The following is an 18601-nucleotide window of genomic DNA, read 5'->3' as shown; positions in this document are numbered from 1 at the left end:
CACGACGAGTGTATGGCAACATATGCAGATGTGGCAATGCATCCTACATAAAAAACAAAAGAAACATGAAAGGTATGTATCTAAAGATATCTCAATTGACTTTAACGTCCAACACTTACTATGGATATGTTTGGATCCCATTTGCCATACATGGACATGTGATTCAACGTAATTCTACATTTACGATACATCCTCCCTTGACATCGATCGCATTTGCATTTGATTTTTTGCTGCAACCATATCTCGTGATTGTGAAGACAAAGGGTTTCATCCTCACTAGATGAGCTTGTTGAAGATGAGACATCGTGCAAAAAATAAAAGAAAAGAATCAATGTGTAAAATCTATCAAAGTGCAGTCTTGTAGGAATGTAATTCTGTAGCGCATCTATAAGCGCATTTAAAAGCACATCTACATTGTGTAAAAACACAGTTATGGATGCATCTACACTATGTAAAAACGCAATTATGGATGCATCTAGCTACAGATTAGACACGCTTATTGACGCGCTTATAAATGCACCAAACAGAAAGCGAAAACAAAAAGCAGAATGCCCATGGTGATGCCTCCCTTTCAAGTTTACTCTTGGGCTCATGCTTTCTCTCTTCTTCTTCCTCGATGCTTCTCCACCACATAACCCCTCCTTCATACATCCTAACCCCCTTCTCCCACCCACTCCCTCACTTGCAGCCTCCTCTCCTCCCATCCAAGACTTGAAGACTTGAAGGCTTTCAAATAAGTCTTGGAGGTTCCCTCACTTGCAACCTCCTCTTCATCTCCAAGACAAACTTGAAGGTCGTTTATGCAAGGTATGCTCTCTATCCCCTCCCTTTGCATGCTTCTACATTGTTTCTTTTTTAGTTTCAAACCATTCTTGCATGCTCTTTTCACTCCTCATATGCATGAAATGAAGAAGAAGATGAAGAAACTCATTTTTATGGAAAATATGAGATGAGAAGAGTGTTTACTTACTTCTTGTATGCAATGTGGGTTGCTTGCTTGGATTGCTTGCTCGCTTGCTTCGGTTGCTTGCTTGTTTGGTATGTAAAAATAATGATGTAGTTTAGTTGCTTTGTAGTGTTAATCCTACTGCCCTAAACCTTGCCCTATGCACATTGTTTCCCTTTGTTTATGCATTCACCTCTCTTATGCATGCTCTCTTGATTCATGTCCATCCCCTATCCCCTTCCCCTTCCCCTTCCCTTATGCATGCTCGATCCTCTATCCCCTTCTCTTTGCATGCCCTTTCCCTTATGCATGCTCTATCCCCTATCCCCTTCCCTTATGCATGCTCTATCCTCTATCCCCTATCCCCTTATGCATGCTCCATCCTCTATCCCCTATCCTCTATCCCCTTCTCTTATGTATGGTCTATCCCCTATCCCCTTCCTCTATCCCCTTCCCCTTCCCCTTCCTCTTTTCCCCTATCCCCTATCCCCTTCCCCTTCCCTTATGCATGCTCTATCCCCTATCCCCTATCCCCTTCCTCTACTCCTTATGCATGCTCCTTATGTATGCTCTCTCCCCTATCCCCTTATGAATGCGTTATTCCCATCCCCTAAGCCTTATACCCTTCTCTTTATGCATGCCCTTTCCCTTATGCATGCTCTATCCCCTATCCTTACCCTTCCCCTTATGCATGCTCTATCCCCCATCCCCTTCTCTTTCCCTTATGTATGCTCTATCCCCTATCCCCTTATTCATGCTCTATTCCCTTCCCCTTCCCCTATCCCCTTCTCTTTATGCATGCCCCTTATCTTTATGCATCCCCTTTCCCTTCCCTTATGCATGCTCTATCTCCTATACCCTTCCCCTTCCCCTTCCCCTATCCCTTATGTATGCTCTATCCCCTATCCCCTTATGCATGCTCTATTCCCTTCCCCTTCCCCTATCCCCTTCTCTTTATGCATGCCCCTTCTCTTTATGCATCCCCTTTTCCTTCCCTTATGCATGCTCCATCCCCTATACCCTTCCCCTTCCCCTTTCCCTTCCCCTATCCCCTTCTCCTATATGCGCTCTGTAATTCATTCGAATTACAGAGATTGCTTTATTCATTTTAAAGAGCAGAGGGAAAGCTATGCCCAGGATACCATTGGGACTTTGCATCAAAGGCATCTGAATCCTTTTGAGGCCCACTTTATAGACAAATGGGCAAAGACTAAGATCAAGGATATCCTTGCTAATAAGAGGTCTTTGCTCACGAGATATGCATGGGCTGAGCAAGCAAGAAAGGAGAGGGGGGAACCCCTTAGGGAAAACCAAGTACAGCGCATAAGGGTGAGTGGAAAAAGGCATTGAAGGCCGTAGGTGAGGATTCTAGCAAGAAGCATAAGGAGGCACAAAAAATCCAGATGGAACAGTGTGGATCATCTCATTTTGGATCTGGAGGTGTTGCGTCGTGGGAGGCAGATCAAGTTTGTAAGTATCAGTCACTTATGTATTTTGTGTTTATGTGATTTATATTTTATGAGGTTGTTACTTTGCTCTAATAGTTGTTGTTTCACCTTGTAGATTGAGATCATGGGCAGGCATCCTACTTCTGCCGAGCCAGGGTATCGTCGTCAACAGAGTCGGAAAGCTACTTGGTAGTGCTTCTATGAGGAGGGGCAGATTTTAGAGGAGCAATATACTCGGGCCACCAGGTAGACGCGGCATCAATAGGTATCTAAATTTACTAAATAAATGTTAATGCAATGGATTTTTTGTTGATTGCAAATAATTTGATGCATGGTATATCTCATTTGTAGGCACCTAGCAACGAGGGAGAGATCAATGAAGAAGAAGAAAATGAGGGTGACGGGACTGATGAGGAGGAGGGCGGCTCCACTCATAGTAGTAGTTAGCTACCACATCGATGTAACTTTAGTCACTCTTTTTTGTACTTAAAGCCATGGGAAGCTCCGATCATAGTAATAGTGCTAGTTAGCTGTCATATGGATGTGGCTTTAGTCACTCTTTTTTGTACTTAAAGCCACAGAATAAGTGGCTTTACTTATTTTTATACTTGAGCTAAATCTCTTTGAATCAAAACTAATATACATTCTTCCTTTGATTTGTGGCATTCAACTTCTCAAGCAATGTAACTATCAATGGATGCTTTGTGATGCATAATTAATATTGCGGAGTATCAATGTCTGAAATTGTAATCATGTACAATGCTCTACTTGGAATTGTAATTGTAAGCAACTAGTATTTTGTACTATTTTCTTTCTTTGTCTCAAGAATGTTAGCCATTAAACTTATATAGCAGTATATAGTAACATGTATTTTATATAATCAGATGTATATTTTATTTACAAACAGGTGCACATCATGTGGCACAGTTTGCATTTTTTCTCTTTTTTTGTTGTTTGTTTGTGTGCATTCATAATAGCATCTGGAGTCGCATCTAATAACACATTTATAATGGCATTTGAAGTCGCATTTATTTTCGTGTCTAATACACAGATAAGACATGCCTATAGATGCCGGCCTTTTGTCGCAAATATAGATGCATCATTAGACACGCCCGTCACTTTTTAGTCCAGTTTCAAAATCCCGTCTATATACACACCTACAGGTTTGTTCCCTTGTAGTGATGCATTGTATGTTTGTAAGATGGTCTATCCACTAAAATGCAAGGACATAACTACACATAAAATTCAACATGAAAATTTTTAATTTAAGAATCCCTTTATTTACAATATCCTAAAAACTCTCATACCTTAGTGTGGCTCGTTGAGGAAGAAACAGAGAACTACTCTTAGAACCAACAATTTGTGCCAAAACCATTGACAATTTGAATAGAACATTTCAAAGAGAGTAACATTAATGAAAAATTACCTTTGCATTTTACTAATGAAAAACATACCTTAAGTAGAATGAGTGTAAGAAACATTACAATTTATCTTACAAATCTATCACCAAAACCTTAAAAGAAATAAATTTTTAGTAGATGTATGAGATGAATGCATGCCTTCATGCTTGAGCTCCTTTTTCGAAAGTATACTTGCTTGATCATTCACTTGCCCTTGACTCTCCAACCTATCTTGCATATCCTACCCACAATACATAAAATCATCTAAGACAACTATAAACAAAGGTAGTAGAGGATTAAAAAATAACATGAGTACAAATAGCCCTAATAATAAGGAAAGAAAGCATAAATTACCTCATGAGAAATATTTTGCATATTATTTTGATCTCTAACGGTCTTATAGCCTTGTGTGGTCTCACATAACAAATTTATAAAAGAAGGAAATTGAGTCACATTATTAATGTCTTGAACATAAGCATCCTAAGAATGAAGAAGCAAGTATTTTAGTAAATGCTTACATAGATCAATTCACTTCCCCACCCATCCATCTTTAGAGCTAATACTTGCCATCCCCTCTATCTATCTACTTATGACTTATGTGTCCCCTTTCCTCTTTTCATCCTCTCAATCCTTTATTTAGCCCCTTCTACGTTTCTTTGACATGAGAAATGAAAATTTTAATAAGCAAAAACTAAGGGCATATTAAATGCACTAGAACACTTTTAAAAACGATATCCAATTTTATAATACATACAAAAAATAAATCTAAGCATATAAGATAGCAAACTAATTATCACAAAGGCATCTTCTATAGTAGAACATTAATTCAAGAAATGACCTTCAATTTTATAAAGCATACAAAAAATAAAATCTAAGCATATATGATAGCAAACTAATTATCACAAAGGCGTCTTCTATACTAGAACACTTCAAGAAATGACCTTCAATTTTATAACACATAAAAAAATAAATCTAAGCATATATGATAGCAAACTAATTATCATAAAGGCATCTTCTATACTAGAACACTAATTCGAGAATTGACCTTCAATTTTATAACGCATACAAAAAAATAAATCTAAGTGTATATGCTAGCAAAATAATTATCACAAAGGCATCTTTTATAGTAGAACACTAATTCAAGAAATGACCTTCAATTTTATAACGCATAGAAAAAAATAAATCTAAGCATATACGATAGCAAACTAATTATCACAAAGGCATCTTCTATACTAGAACATTAATTAGAGAAATGACCTTCAATTTTATAATGCATAGAAAAAAAAATCTAAGCATATATGATAGCAAACTAGTTATCACGAAGGAAGTCATCTTCTATAGTAGAACAATTCTTGAAAATAATAATCAATTTGATAATACATGCAATTGAATTTATAGAAGCACACTTTATGAAAAATCATTTTCAACTAGTTTAACTTCACATAGTCTTAAAGAGTCTATCATGACGCACATAAAGGCCAAAAGTAATAAGCTTTCTCAATAATTTCATATAATCAATTGTACATACTTGATCAAATGCAATCATGTTGTCTTCATGAAATTCCTCATCACCCTCCAGTCCATGACCTTCTCTCAAGAAGAAAAGGATTTGTCTCCATTTTTAAAAGCCTCAAATGTGCTAAGTTTAAAGAACAATATTCAAAATTCTTATGCATTTTCATGACCTTATTGATGAAAAACAAAATAACAATTACGCTTCAAATAGTTTATTCATATATACATGAACACATTCCCAAATAATACATTCTGTCCATCCTCTCTATCATGTTTGTTCAACCCCTTCTGTACTCAACTTATATAAAAATGAAATTAAGAAAGACTAAACATTTAGAACATCATACAAACTAGAACACATTTGAAAAGGATCATCAATCCTATGACACATGAAAATGAATCTATCTAATCATCCTCAACAAAAAATTAGTTACGTTAAAATATTTGACAATATCTTATGCGCTAGCATACTTAATGAGAAAAGATAAGCAATTTTTTAACATATGTAATCATATTTTAGAATAGATTAATTGACATAAAAGTTTTGAAACTTGTTAAATAGTTTTTCCATGACTTATGTAAAGAGAAAAAGTCATATTCTATTTGGATAATGACATACAATATATTTTGCCTACCTGATCAAAAGTGACATCATTCTCTTCTTGAAATTCTTCTTCAACCTCAAGTCTATTTGTCTAACATATCAAAAGCATACCCATTGTTAGAAGCCTTGAAATCTGTTAACAATACAAAAAAAAAAAGCACAATGATTCATAGACATTTGTTGGTACTATCCACGTGCCATACTTTTCATGATGAAAAAGTTAAAGCCACAAAAGACCAAAAGTTGTTTTCTTTTTTAGATATACACTACAATACAAAGCATGCATAGACGTGGCTTATTGACGCGAAAGATGATGGGCATGTCTAACACCGAGTCTACATTGTTTTTTATGGGAGTGTCTATATGCGCATCTATCAACGCATCTACTCTGTGTATTAGATGCGCTAATAGACACGTTCATAGATGCATGATTTTTTTTACATAGTAAAGAAAGCCGCCACTTCTTCTTTGTGTTTGCCATTCCATTTTTGCATTCACCTCCTCTCCATGCCTTCACCATTGCCTCCTACTCCCCTCTCCTTCATCTACCCTCTCCTTCATCTACCATACCTCCCCCACCCTCACCCCCTCCCCGACTCCTTCCCTTCCAACGTCCTCTCCTCCAATTCTAAAGTTGAAGGTAGCCTCCTCCATCATCAAGTTCCTTGCCCTTTCCATCTTCAAGATTCAATCAAGGTATGCTCTTTTACTTGCCTGTACATTGTCTATTTTAGCTTTCCCTTCGATTCTTGTTTGTTTTTCATGCAACTCCACCCTTCCTTCATGTAACTCCCACCCTTCCTTTCATAAAAGAGCAATCAAAAATTGAAGAAGAAGAAACAAACATATTTTTCTGAAATGGAAAAGTGCTTAGTTGCTTTCTCCTTTGCAATGTGGGTTTTTCATTGTAGATGATGTGGTAATTTAGGGATGTTTTTTCCCTATGGCTCATGCATATGCCTATCCATATGTCTATCCCTATCCCTATCCCTATCCCTATCCCTATCCCTATCCCTATCCATATGCCTATCCTTATATGTCTATCCCTATCCCTATCCATATGCCTATCCTTATATGTCTATCCCTATCCCTATCCCTATCCCTATCCCTCATCCATATCCCTATGCCTATCCCTATCCCTATCCCTCATCCATATCCCTATCCATATGCTCTATCCCCTTCCCTCATGCTCTATCCCTTATGATGCTCTATGCTCATCCCTTATGAGCTATTCCTTATGCATATATACCATTCCCTTTCCCTCATGCCATACCCTAAACCTCATCAGGGACCCTTTCCTATGCCTCATGGGTATGGCCTTATGCATACCCATGCCTCATGCAATTTCCCTCATGCCTTATGCCCTTCCCTTCATGCCCTTCCCCTCATGCCCTTATGAGCTTTCCCTCTTGCATGCCCTTCGCCTCATGCCCTTATGAGCTTTCCCTTATGCCTCATTCCCTTCCCTTTCCCTCATGGTGGCTTATGCCCTTATGCCATTTCCCTTATGCCCTTATGTCTTTCCCTCCCTCCTTCCCTCCTTCCTTCCCTCCCTTCCCTTTCCTTCCCTCTTTGTTCCCTCCTTCTATCTCTTTGTTCCTCCTTCCCTCCTTCCCTTCCCTTTCCTTCCCTCTCTTTGTTGAATCTTCTTTTGAAAGCATGAAAGAAAGGATTTAGGGTAGAATTTATATTTTTTAGATAGTCTCTTTTCCTCCTTGCTCCATTGCTCACTCCTTTTTGGTCCCTTTTCTTTGTTTTGCAGGCTCTTTAAGAAGTTGCAACCACTTACAAAACCACTTGAAATATCTCTAAATCATCCAGGTAAGCTGCCCCTCCTTGTAGAAGCGCTACCAGGTAGCATGCTAACTCTGCCAATGACGATATCCTATCTCGGCAGAGGTAGGAGACCTCACCATGATACCAATCTACAAGATGAAACAAATTACACAACTATTAGATCAAAGTAACAACATCCTAAAATATAAATCACATAAACACAATATGCATAAGAGATTGATACTTGCAAACTAGACTACCTCCCATGATACAACATCTCTAGATCCAAAATGTGATGATCCATATTTCTCCATCTGGATCTATCATGCCTCCTTGTGCTGCTTGTTGGAATCCTCACTCGTGGCCTTCAATGCCTTTTTCCACTCATGCTTATGCGTGGTATTTGGTTTTCCCTTTAAAGCTTGCCCCTGCTCCTTTCTTTCCCTCTTGGCCCTTGCATACCTCATGAGCAAAGACCGCTTATTAGCAAGAATATCCTTTATCTTGGTCTTTGCCCATTGGTCTATAAACTTGTACTCAACATGATTCGGATACCTTTGATGCATCGTCCTGATGGTATCCATGGCATGGATGTCCCTCTGGTCTTTAAAGTGGAAAAAGCAATCTTTGTAATTTGAATAAATTACAAAGCGCACATAGGACATGATGTCCTTGCCTCTAGCATCATCCAAGATGCCCCCTGTCTCTTTAAGATCATAAAATAGATTCCCACCTTCTTCCCCCTATCGCCCTTCGTTGTCCGAAGGGCTATCACCACTAGCACCAAAACATGTCATCTCGCATGATGATCCTCCCCCTCCACTACGTACGTCTGCTATCCTGACTAGTACATCGTGACGAACTGTGAGTAGCACTGTCGTCACAACTACCACTGGCACGGGCAGATGGGAGAGGGGAGGGGGAAGGGGGCGAAGCAGCTAAGGGTATGCCACTCGCCTGAGTGGATGGTGTTGGGGAGGGTACTAGGGATGGAGTAGCCAAGGGTCTGCCTCTAGCACTAGCGGATGGTATGGGCAAAGGGGGATATGTGTATCTCCCCCTGTCTCGCCCCCTAGGGGTGCCCAAAGGTGGTGTGGGTGCTGGTGTAGGCAATGTCGATGTCAACACTGGGGTGTCGTGCCCATGTGTCATGAAATCAGAGCTCCTGTGGGGTGGGTGGATGGCCTAATATATTATAAAGGCTTTGCATGAATGAGTCATAAGGGTTTGGGGCATTCAAGGAGCTTCCTGGATTCATGATGAGGGAAAAATGCTATGAAACCACATGAATAAGAGAGCATGAATAAGATAGCATAAACATGGTTATATATGCATGAAATCTTATAACCTTAGACATAAACATAAGAGACAGGGAGATAGGGGATAGGGCATAAGGGCCATAAGGGCATGGCACTACTAGACAATGCTACCATACACACGTTGTATACACGCGATAACTTACGGGCGCATGTATGGTCACACATGTATATCATAGCATCGGGAGTGTGTATATGGGCATCTAAATTCACGTGTATATCTGCTTTTAAAACGGCGTGTATCAAAGCATGTATATATGCGTAAACCTTGACAATGTTATAGATGCAGATATACATGCATCATTACATGCAGTAGTAGAGAATCTCTCTTCTTTAAGAAAAATACCATACCTTAAAAAAAATAAAAACCATCTTCTTTAAACCATCTCATAGTGCATTATAGTGTATATCATTACACAATCCCACTAAATGCATTTACAACAATTTATATTCAAAAACAAATCATGAGATGATAATTAAAAGACAACATATACAAGAGAATTGTCATCAATTTAGAACGATACAATGATGGATTGGTTAGGATTCGATCTCATCTTCAATGAGATCCATCCTTGCCAAATGATCAACATCAATATCCATTTGATCAATTTGTAAGGCTATGATTAAATTTATTCCACTATCGATACTATGTCCATTGATAATGGTACTGATGCCCCAATCATCCTCATCAACATCACCATCATCATCAATGGTAGGGTCATCCTCATGATCATGAAAAATGGCATGCTCATCCTCATTATCATGAGGATCTCTTATTTCTTGATTATCGATCACAACATCTTCATTGGCATGTTCGACATCATCTTCATTGTGGCCTGCTACATCCTCCATATGCTCCATATCAGTGAATGGATTGTACATCACTTTGGAATGTGGTGCAACAGGAATGACGTACCACCATTTAGTGTCATGCACCATTGGCTGATAAATAACCTACTCAAATATACATATTGCAATTAATTAACATATCAAAATTCAAGGGGTACATGAGCTTAGATATATATGTACATAAAACACATTGATTAAAAAATATTGCATACTTGCTTACATTGTTGTGGCAATACGAGCCTATCTTTCTTTGTTTGCCAAAACTTTGTAGAGTCAATAGTTACATAGCCACTTTCATGGCATTTTATCGTTGCATTAGGCCCTTTTTCCACCACGTTCATTTGCCATTTTACATCCAAAACATGCACAAAGAATCGATGAAAGTCAAGCCTAAATATGTCTTGGATTGTGCCACAATAATCATCCACTTTTCCATTGGCTCCCTCAAAGCTACTAATGACACCACAATCTTGTGTATTCCTCTTATCATCAATTCTTTGTGTTTGAAAATGCTTTCCTTCACACCATATAGCATTGAACATAGTGCACTAAACCAAAATAGAAGAAATATTTGTGTAAACAATGTGAATATTAAATATTAAAAGCAAATCACTTACAACTATTATAAAACATTAGTTCTATGTACCTTTAACATGCATCCTCACGCATACTCCCATTCTTCCATCGTGATATGCAGTCCCTCGTCTCTCTCTACTCTCCCCATTTCCTCATGCAGCCAATCAACATGGATATCATTCGGAAGTGTTGCTAGATGCTTAGGGTATGCCTTACGAGAGCCATGTTGCCTCGGAAAGAGAGCTCTTTCTGCTTGCCTTCTTGTCTTTGCATCCTCATATCTTGTAACCCATCTACTCATCACATCACTATTAAGGATGCAAGTAAAATTGAGATCATAAATCAATGCTTTGTCAATTACTTTACTCTGTCCTTTTCCTTGAGGCACAATATAGGTCATCCTCAAGTCCTCTTCATTGCTCCATAGTCGCGGCAAAGAGTTGTCCACGATTAAGAAATTCTGAAATATATACAAGAGATTCTTGTATCAACCAACCCTCGCCCACGCTTCCTTCGGGCCTTGCACTTTGTCTCACATAGTCTTTTAAGGTCTTCATGAAGCACTCTAGAAAGAACATCCAATGTGCATGCACAGTGCCACATAAAGCAATTTCGTCCACCAAATGTAGAATGAGATGTAGCTGGCTTGTGAGAATGGTTCGCAGAAAAGTTTCCTCTAGCAAACAAACCACCTCCACTACCATAATGCACGCATCATCCAACGTGGCTGGATCAATTGCTTTGGAGCTAACATATCTAAAAAACAAATGAATAGTTTGTTATACGTCATGTGCGTTCATTTCGAAAACTATCAAATCAAAGTGCAAGGTATAATGACGGGTGATTTGACATGGGTTTTACATACGTCACAAGCTCGCCCATATTCTTATAAATACATTTTTTCAAACTCTTGTTTACACAATGGTCGATGCTAGTAGGTAGTATGAACTGCACACATAAGAGCACATGTATATATGGTTGATGGCATTACAAAATTTAATTTCAATGTACAAGACTTGGAAAACACTTACTTGGAGCATCTTGTGCCAATCATGGGACTTCAACCCGTATAGTTGCTCAACCTCTTTTCTTAATGGTTGTGAAGGCTCCTTTGAATGATCTCATGCATCCAGTGGGAGTACGCAAAGTAGTGATGGCCTGGTTTACCTACTTCCCCTCCTATTTTGATATAATCCATGGTGCATGTAGAAGACGAGCATGCCCATCCTCCTCTCGTGGCCAAGCTTGATGCATCCGTCTTGTGACATGCAAGTCCTCCCGTACGCTGACATTGTCTCGTTTACCAGTAACATGTTCCAAAATGCCACATTCTTGAAGATGTGCATGGGATCAAGAAGATGCTTGATCTTACGATGGGTCCAATATGGTAGCCTAAAAAAAATGGAGTACCTACACAAGAGATGCCGAACAAGATTGCTCTATGTGATCTTTAATCCAATTAGAGACTACACAAAACAAGATTGAAAGACATTACTGTACTTATTCATGCCATCTGGAGAAAGAACATTTGTAGACTCCCAAATGCGCTTTCAATCTTTTGCACGAAGTATAATTTGTGGAGAAATGTTACTCTTACTAGCAACATATTTAGGATGATCTGATGGGAGACATCGATGATGATTATCAAATACGATCTTACATAAACCGTCAACATACTCATGTACTAACGAAGGGCCACAAACAGACATACATGTTTACCCGATGTTTTCAAACCTGTTAAAATATAAATAGAAGTTAGAATAATAAAGTCAATAGTTATAATTAATATAACCAATAGCATTAGAGTACAAAGGTGATTTGAATTCTTACCAGAACAATCACTGTATCTTGGAAAGTCATGCATTGTCCACATCAACACTACTTTCAAGTCAAAGTGTCGAGAGGAGGGAGGCCTACTAACGTCCACCACCGCAACACCTCTCCATAGTTCCTCCAACTCATCAATCAATAGTTCGAGGTAAACATCCATGTGCTTTACTTTATGTTTCCTTGGAATTAGAAGGGATAACATAAGATGTCCCTTCTTGATTGCCATTGATGGTGGAAGGTTGTAATTCATGAATACAACTGGCCACACGCTGTATGCGGTACTTTTGAAACCAAATGGATTCACTCCATTCATACCTAGGCCAAGTCTCAAGTTTCTGGGCTCTGTTTTAAAGCTAGGCCACTCATCTTGAATATGCTTCCAAGCAGGAGTGCCTATGGGAATTCTCCACATGCCATCATCCGATCGATGTGAGGAATGCCATGACATGAGCTCAGCTATGGATTTGCACTTGAACATGTGTTTATTGCAAGGAATTATAGGAAAGTGTCACAAGACTTTACGAGGTACATCAAAACTCTTCACATCTTTTCTATACCTTGCTTCACCACAAGTGGGACAATGTTGAGCCTCCTTATGCATCCCACGAAAGAGAATGCAATCATTGACGCATGCATGTATGCGATCATAATCCAATCCTCCAAGAGATGTCACATAGTGCCTCGCTATGTCTCTTGAGGTGGGTAGTCTATTCCCCTTTGGAAGCATGTTTGATAATAGCCTACATTCCATATCATCAATTAACGATTAAAACATATTGAGCTTTATTCATTGAGAAACCCTTAACCACTAATTCAAATTAGAATGCTTACTTCAATAATGCATCAAGACTTGTATTGCTCCATCCATAAATTGTCTATAGATTTAGTAGTTCAAGTGAAGCACGTAAAATAGAGAATGTGCACCCTTCAAATACTAGTGTCAACAAAGCCTTGTAAAGATGCTCTTGTTCCATATCATCATCATCCATACCTTTGGGATCATCCCTAAAAAGATGCCGCACCATATCATCGAACACTTCCTCTTCCACGACTTCATGGGGTGCAGGGTTATTGTCTTCCCTTTCCGACTCATCTCTGGCAATAAATCTCGAAGCTCTAGCATCATCTCGTAGATTCTTCGCATGCTCACGCCAAGCGTAAGGCACCATGTTAGGGTGTGGTACTGCATCGTCCTCCAATTAGAGTATATATATTACAACTCCATTAATTTGGACACCATGAGTCATTTGGATACGATCAATTTACATCCACTCACCTCTAAACCTTTTTGATTCCATTCTCCATACATGGAGATGTGATTCAAGGTAATTCGATGCGCTCGTACAATGCATCGTTAACATCGATTACACATACACTTGATTCTTTGTGCCAACCACATATCGTGATTATGGTGACGCATTGTCTCATCCTCACCAAAACTGCTTGAGGAGGTTGTTTACATCCTGTATACAAAACAATAAACATAAAATCATAATCAATTTATTAATTAAAGTTCAAAAAGACTGTATCGTGTGTATGGGCGCGTTCAGACTGTGTGAAATTACATGTATCAGTGCGGCTACACTGTGTGAAAATGTGTGTATGCATGCGGCTACGCTATGTGAAAGCGCGTGTATACACGCAGCTATTTGTACACGCAAAGTTACATGCGCTTTTACCTGCGACGGTTTGTGTCAAACCTAAAACAAAACCACCCCATATACCTTTCACTTTCACTTCTTTCCTCTTCTTCGTCGCCGCCAAATCTTCCCTCTTCCAATAGACAATGAAAGGCAAGTGCAAGGAGGATCACACGGGTGGAAGGAGCACATACACGTGAAGGAAACCTAAGCACAAAGGCCAAAAAGAAGGCTCACTTCTAGAGGTGAGTCAGTTTGTCCTTTGTCTTGTCTCTTTCCTTCCTTTTCTTTATGCAAATGTCTCTTTTTCTCATGCAATTGTCTCCCTCCTTTGTCCTCTTTCTTCTCTGCGCTTTGAGTAATTGTTTGTGTACTTTTGCATACAAAAATGACAGTTTGGGCTGATGTTTTAAGGACGTTTGTTGGTGGTCGGCCGTTTTTTTCGAAACATTTTTTGCTAGGTTGCGTGTAGCAGCGCGTGTATTTCTACGTGTAGTCTGCTGCATAGTCTCTTCATGTGGATATACACGTGTTTTTTGACGGATGCATACACGTGTTTGTTGATGGGTTGGTTAACGATGCATACACGCAACGATGCTAGAGTTTATGTCTTTGTTTTTTGCTTCCGGAAGGAGGCAAAGAAATGAGTAGAGGGTGGCGTGAAGAGCAGGCAACATGTGGAGGCACGACGCATCCAAATGGAGATCCTTGGATCTTTGCATTTTGGATCTGGAGGCATCGAGTTGTGGGAGGCAAATTTCGTAAGTATCTTGTCACCATATTTGATTTTTTACTTAATTCATTGATTGTATTTTTAAACACTTCAAGGCACAAGCCCTTTTCTGACGGAAATACCGACCTTTTTTACACTAAAGTTTTTTTTTGACGAGCGCAAAAACGTTGCTATTAGCATCAAAAAAGAATGATCGCTATATAAGCATCGCTATGTAGTGACACTAATAAACGTTGCTATATAGCGACACTAGTAAATGTCATTATATAGCGACACTGGTAAACGTCACTATATAGCGACGATTAACAAAAGCTTAAAAAGACATTAGTGGGGCTAAACAGGGCCACACCGAGGCCACACCAAGCCCTGTTTTGCCCCACTAATGTCCTTTTTAAAGTAATTCAAAAGAATGTTGTTTGTTACAAAATTTGCTTTGTGAAAAGGGTGATACAAAATCGCTCAAATGAGCCGAGTGTCAGAAGCATATACATGTTAAAGATCTACAACATTGTTTGTTACCAAATTACCCTTTCGAAAGAGAGGAGAAAAGAAGAAAAGAGGGGAAAAAAGAGAAAAAGAGAGAAAGCATATGCTTATGAAAAGAAGAGAAAAGAAAATGAAAGAGAGGAAATAAGAGAGGGAAAAAGAAGAGAAAGGAAGAGGGGAAAAGAGAAGGAAAAAAGAGAGGGGAAAAGCATCTGAGCATATGAGCATATTCTCATGAATAAGCATAAGCATATGAGCATAAGCATAGGCAAATGCATATGCTTATGAAAAGAATAGAAGAGAGGATGAAAGAGAGGAAATAAGAGAGGGGAAACGAAGAGAAGGAAGAGAAAGGAAGATGAGGAAAGAGAAGGAAAAAAGAGAGGGGAAAAGCATATGAGCATATGAGCATATGCTCCATAAGCATAAGCATATGAGCATAAGCATAGGCAAATACATATGCTTATGAAAAGAAGAGAAAAGAGGATGAAAGAAAGGAAATAAGAGAAGGGAAAAGAAGAGAAGGAAGAGGAAGGAAGAGGGGGAAAAAGAATGAAAAAAGAAAGGGGAAAAGAAGAAAAGAGAGGAAAAAAGAGAAAGCATATGCATATGCTTATGGATGAGCATATGAGCATATGCTCATGCATAAGCATAGGCAAATGCATATGCTTATGAAAAGAGGAGAAAAGATGATGAAAGAGAGGAAATAAGAGAGGGGAAAAGAAGATAAGGAAGAGGGAAAAAGAGAAGAAAAAAAGAGAGGGGAAAAGCATATGAGCATATGAGCATATGCTCATGCATAAGCATAAGCATAGGCAAATGCATATGCTTATGAAAAGAAGAGAAAAGAGGATGAAAGAGAGGAAATAAGAGAGGGGAAAAGAAGAGGAGGAAGAGGAAGGAAGAGGGGAAAAGAGAATGAAAAAAGAGAGAGGAAAAGAAGAAAAGAGAGGAAGAAGAGGAAATAAGAGAGGGAGGGAAAGAGGGGGGAAAGAGGGAGGAAAAGAGGAAAAGAGGGGAACAAGAGGGAACAAGAGAAGAGAGGGGAAGAAAGGGTTCCTATGCCCATCACTGTAGCTAGCACTTAAAGCGCTAGCTACAAGCCAATGCAAATAACGAAAATAAAAAAAGGAAAAAAGAGGAAGCACTTTCTTACCTGGAAAAGTCTCGCGTGTTTCGTGGACTGGCCCTACAAAAGAGAGAAAACATACCATTTTTCAAATAACTAGTTAGAGGAAGGAGGAGTTTGGAGAAGAAACTTTTCAAAGGGATTGGATTGAGGAGACAAGCATAAGCCTACAAACAAGGAGAAAGCACCGAAAGGAAGGAAAAGAGAAGAAAGAGAAATACCAAAAAGAGAAGAGCAAATCTCGTTTTTTGTCCTTAATCTCTGAAAATCAAGCATGAAAATTAGCACATAGGCTTAGCAATGCAAGGAGAAACATGCTTCAACACTCACAAAATGAAATCTCACAAAAAATGAAACTACATTGCTTAAAGAGACACACCTTGAAAAACTTCCTTTCACATAAGTAGAGAGGGAGGAGGGTGGAGAGGGAGCACAAGTGTCAATGGGAGAAGGGCTTGGTAGGGGTGAGGAGTGTGGGGATTAGAGGAGGAAAGGGAGATCGTCGAATATAACGTTGCAGGAGAGAATTTTGCTTTTCTTGCAATAGAGTTGTGAAAGACGGTGTCGTGCAGGGTTTCGGGTTTTAGTCCCCCAGCGTCGCTATATAGCGACACTAGTTAGTCGTTATATAGCAACACTTATACCCTAAAAGTGTCGCTATATAGAGACCTTTAGGGTATAAGTGTTGCTATATAGCGACACTTATACCCTAAAGGTCGCTAAAAGTGTCGCTATATAGTAACCTTTAGGGTATGTGTCGCTATATAGCGACACTTATATCCTAAAGGCTACTATATAGCGACACTTATACCCTAAAGATCACGATATAGCAACACTTATACCCTAAAAGTGTCACTATATACTTATACCCTAAAAGCGTCGCTATATAGCGACGAAACAAGGCACTTGATCTAAGAAGAGAGGGAAGAGCTCATGGGTGGCTATTTTTTGGATATTAATGGATTTCCTTGCATTTTGTGTTGTGATTTTGGAGGTGTGCAGATGGAAGGGACGAGTGGAAGCTTGTCAGATGATGCACTAATGCTCGGGAGCACAGAGTGGCTTACGGAGAGGTTGTATTGTCATTGCACTCATTGCAAGTGAGAAGTACGACATCAACACCGTATTGTCATGCACCACTTGAGGATATATGGGGAGGAGCCCAAACCAGTACCCACCATTGGTGGTGCACGTGGTGATGGATCATCAGAAAGTCAATGCTATTTGAGTTTGTGATCAGTATTGCCTACGGACATGACACGAAGTGTTGAGACAAGATCTTATATTTACACGAAACTTGAGAAAGGATGAGGAGGGTGGCGAGGGTTATGTGCATATACCTTCACACTTTGAGAAGGAGCATGGCTTATGGAGAGGTTGTATTCTCATTGCACTCATTGCAAGTGAGAAGTACGACATCAACGCCGTATTGTCATGTGCCACTTGAGGATGTATGGGGAGGAGCCCAAAGCAATACCCACCGTTGGTGGTGCATGTGGCGATGGATCATTGAAAAGTCAATGCTATTTGAGTTCGTGATTAATATTGCATGCGGACACGACATGCGGACACGACACGAAATCTTGAGACAAGATCTTATATTTACACGAAACCTTGAGACAAGATGAGGGGGGTGGCAAGGGTGATGTGCGTATACCTTCACACTTTGAGAAGGAGTATAGTCTTCCAGATGTGCCAAATAATGAGGGTATGGTGGACATGATGGATTCTATTTTTAGGGGCAATGCACGTGATGTTCGAGTCTAAGGCCATGTACATGGTACCTTTGATAGAGAATTACAGATCTTATGGACAGGAGTGTGGGTTTGATATTTCCAGAGCTCCTAGACATACCAATGACATTTTTGTGTGGAACACATCAATTGAAAGAGAGTCACGTATGATTGTGGAGTCGTGGCTAACTTCACACAAGATAGCCGAGCAAGTGCTTCAGATACCAATCTTCTCTCCAGCTTGCAGTTGGATTATTGTGGGACCATACACAAAATCTATGAAATTGATTGCAGATGATTTAGTATTTTCATTCTTGATGTAAAATGGTTTAGAACTATTTACGACAGTCTTTGTTCCCGAGTATTGTGAGCAAGTGTTCTCGAGTATTGTGAGCAGGTGCATACTAATGATTTAATTAATTGAATCTTTTGTTTTTAAATATCAATTGGTACATGTACTTAAGCATAGTTTCATATAATTGATGGCATTTGGCACCCATCTTCAATATAGGTGGTTTTTTATCCGGATCGTTCTGATCCAAGATGGTGGTATGTGATCCAAGTTGCACCATGAAGTAAGCAAATTTTTAAAGATAGAGATGTGGATATGGAGATGCCAC

General features: G+C 39.3%; 1 protein-coding gene and 2 pseudogenes across 1 annotated transcript; all 3 read right to left on the bottom strand.

Annotated features, from left to right (window-relative positions):
- The window catches only part of LOC147896437 (uncharacterized), a 40732-nt pseudogene extending 32459 nt beyond the window's left edge, over positions 1–8273 (bottom strand).
- A 1269-nt stretch (positions 8274–9542) lies between these two features.
- On the bottom strand, positions 9543–10968 carry LOC147896436 (uncharacterized). The gene is made up of 3 exons (XM_087382288.1): positions 10501–10968; positions 10067–10402; positions 9543–9959 (listed from the first exon to the last, which is right to left on the bottom strand). The coding sequence occupies exons 1-3, from the start codon at positions 10507–10509 to the stop codon at positions 9543–9545; spliced, it is 762 nt and encodes a 253-aa protein (XP_087238414.1). The 5' UTR covers positions 10510–10968.
- A 1146-nt stretch (positions 10969–12114) lies between these two features.
- Positions 12115–13722, bottom strand: LOC147896435 (uncharacterized; annotated as a pseudogene).
- Between the last annotated feature and the right edge of the window lie 4879 nt (positions 13723–18601).

This window comes from Dipteris shenzhenensis, chromosome 12, assembly GCF_047967505.1.
Source record: "Dipteris shenzhenensis isolate YYH24624 ecotype China chromosome 12, Dip_SZ_1.0, whole genome shotgun sequence".
Classification (NCBI taxonomy): domain Eukaryota; kingdom Viridiplantae; phylum Streptophyta; class Polypodiopsida; order Gleicheniales; family Dipteridaceae; genus Dipteris; species Dipteris shenzhenensis.
This window is presented reverse-complemented; position numbering and strand designations above follow the sequence as displayed.

Coding starts and splice junctions, on each gene's coding strand:
- LOC147896436 (XM_087382288.1), bottom strand. Junction 9,960..10,066: donor TGCCACAACAATGTAAGCAA/GTATGCAATATT, acceptor ATATTTGAGTAG/GTTATTTATCAGCCAATGGT.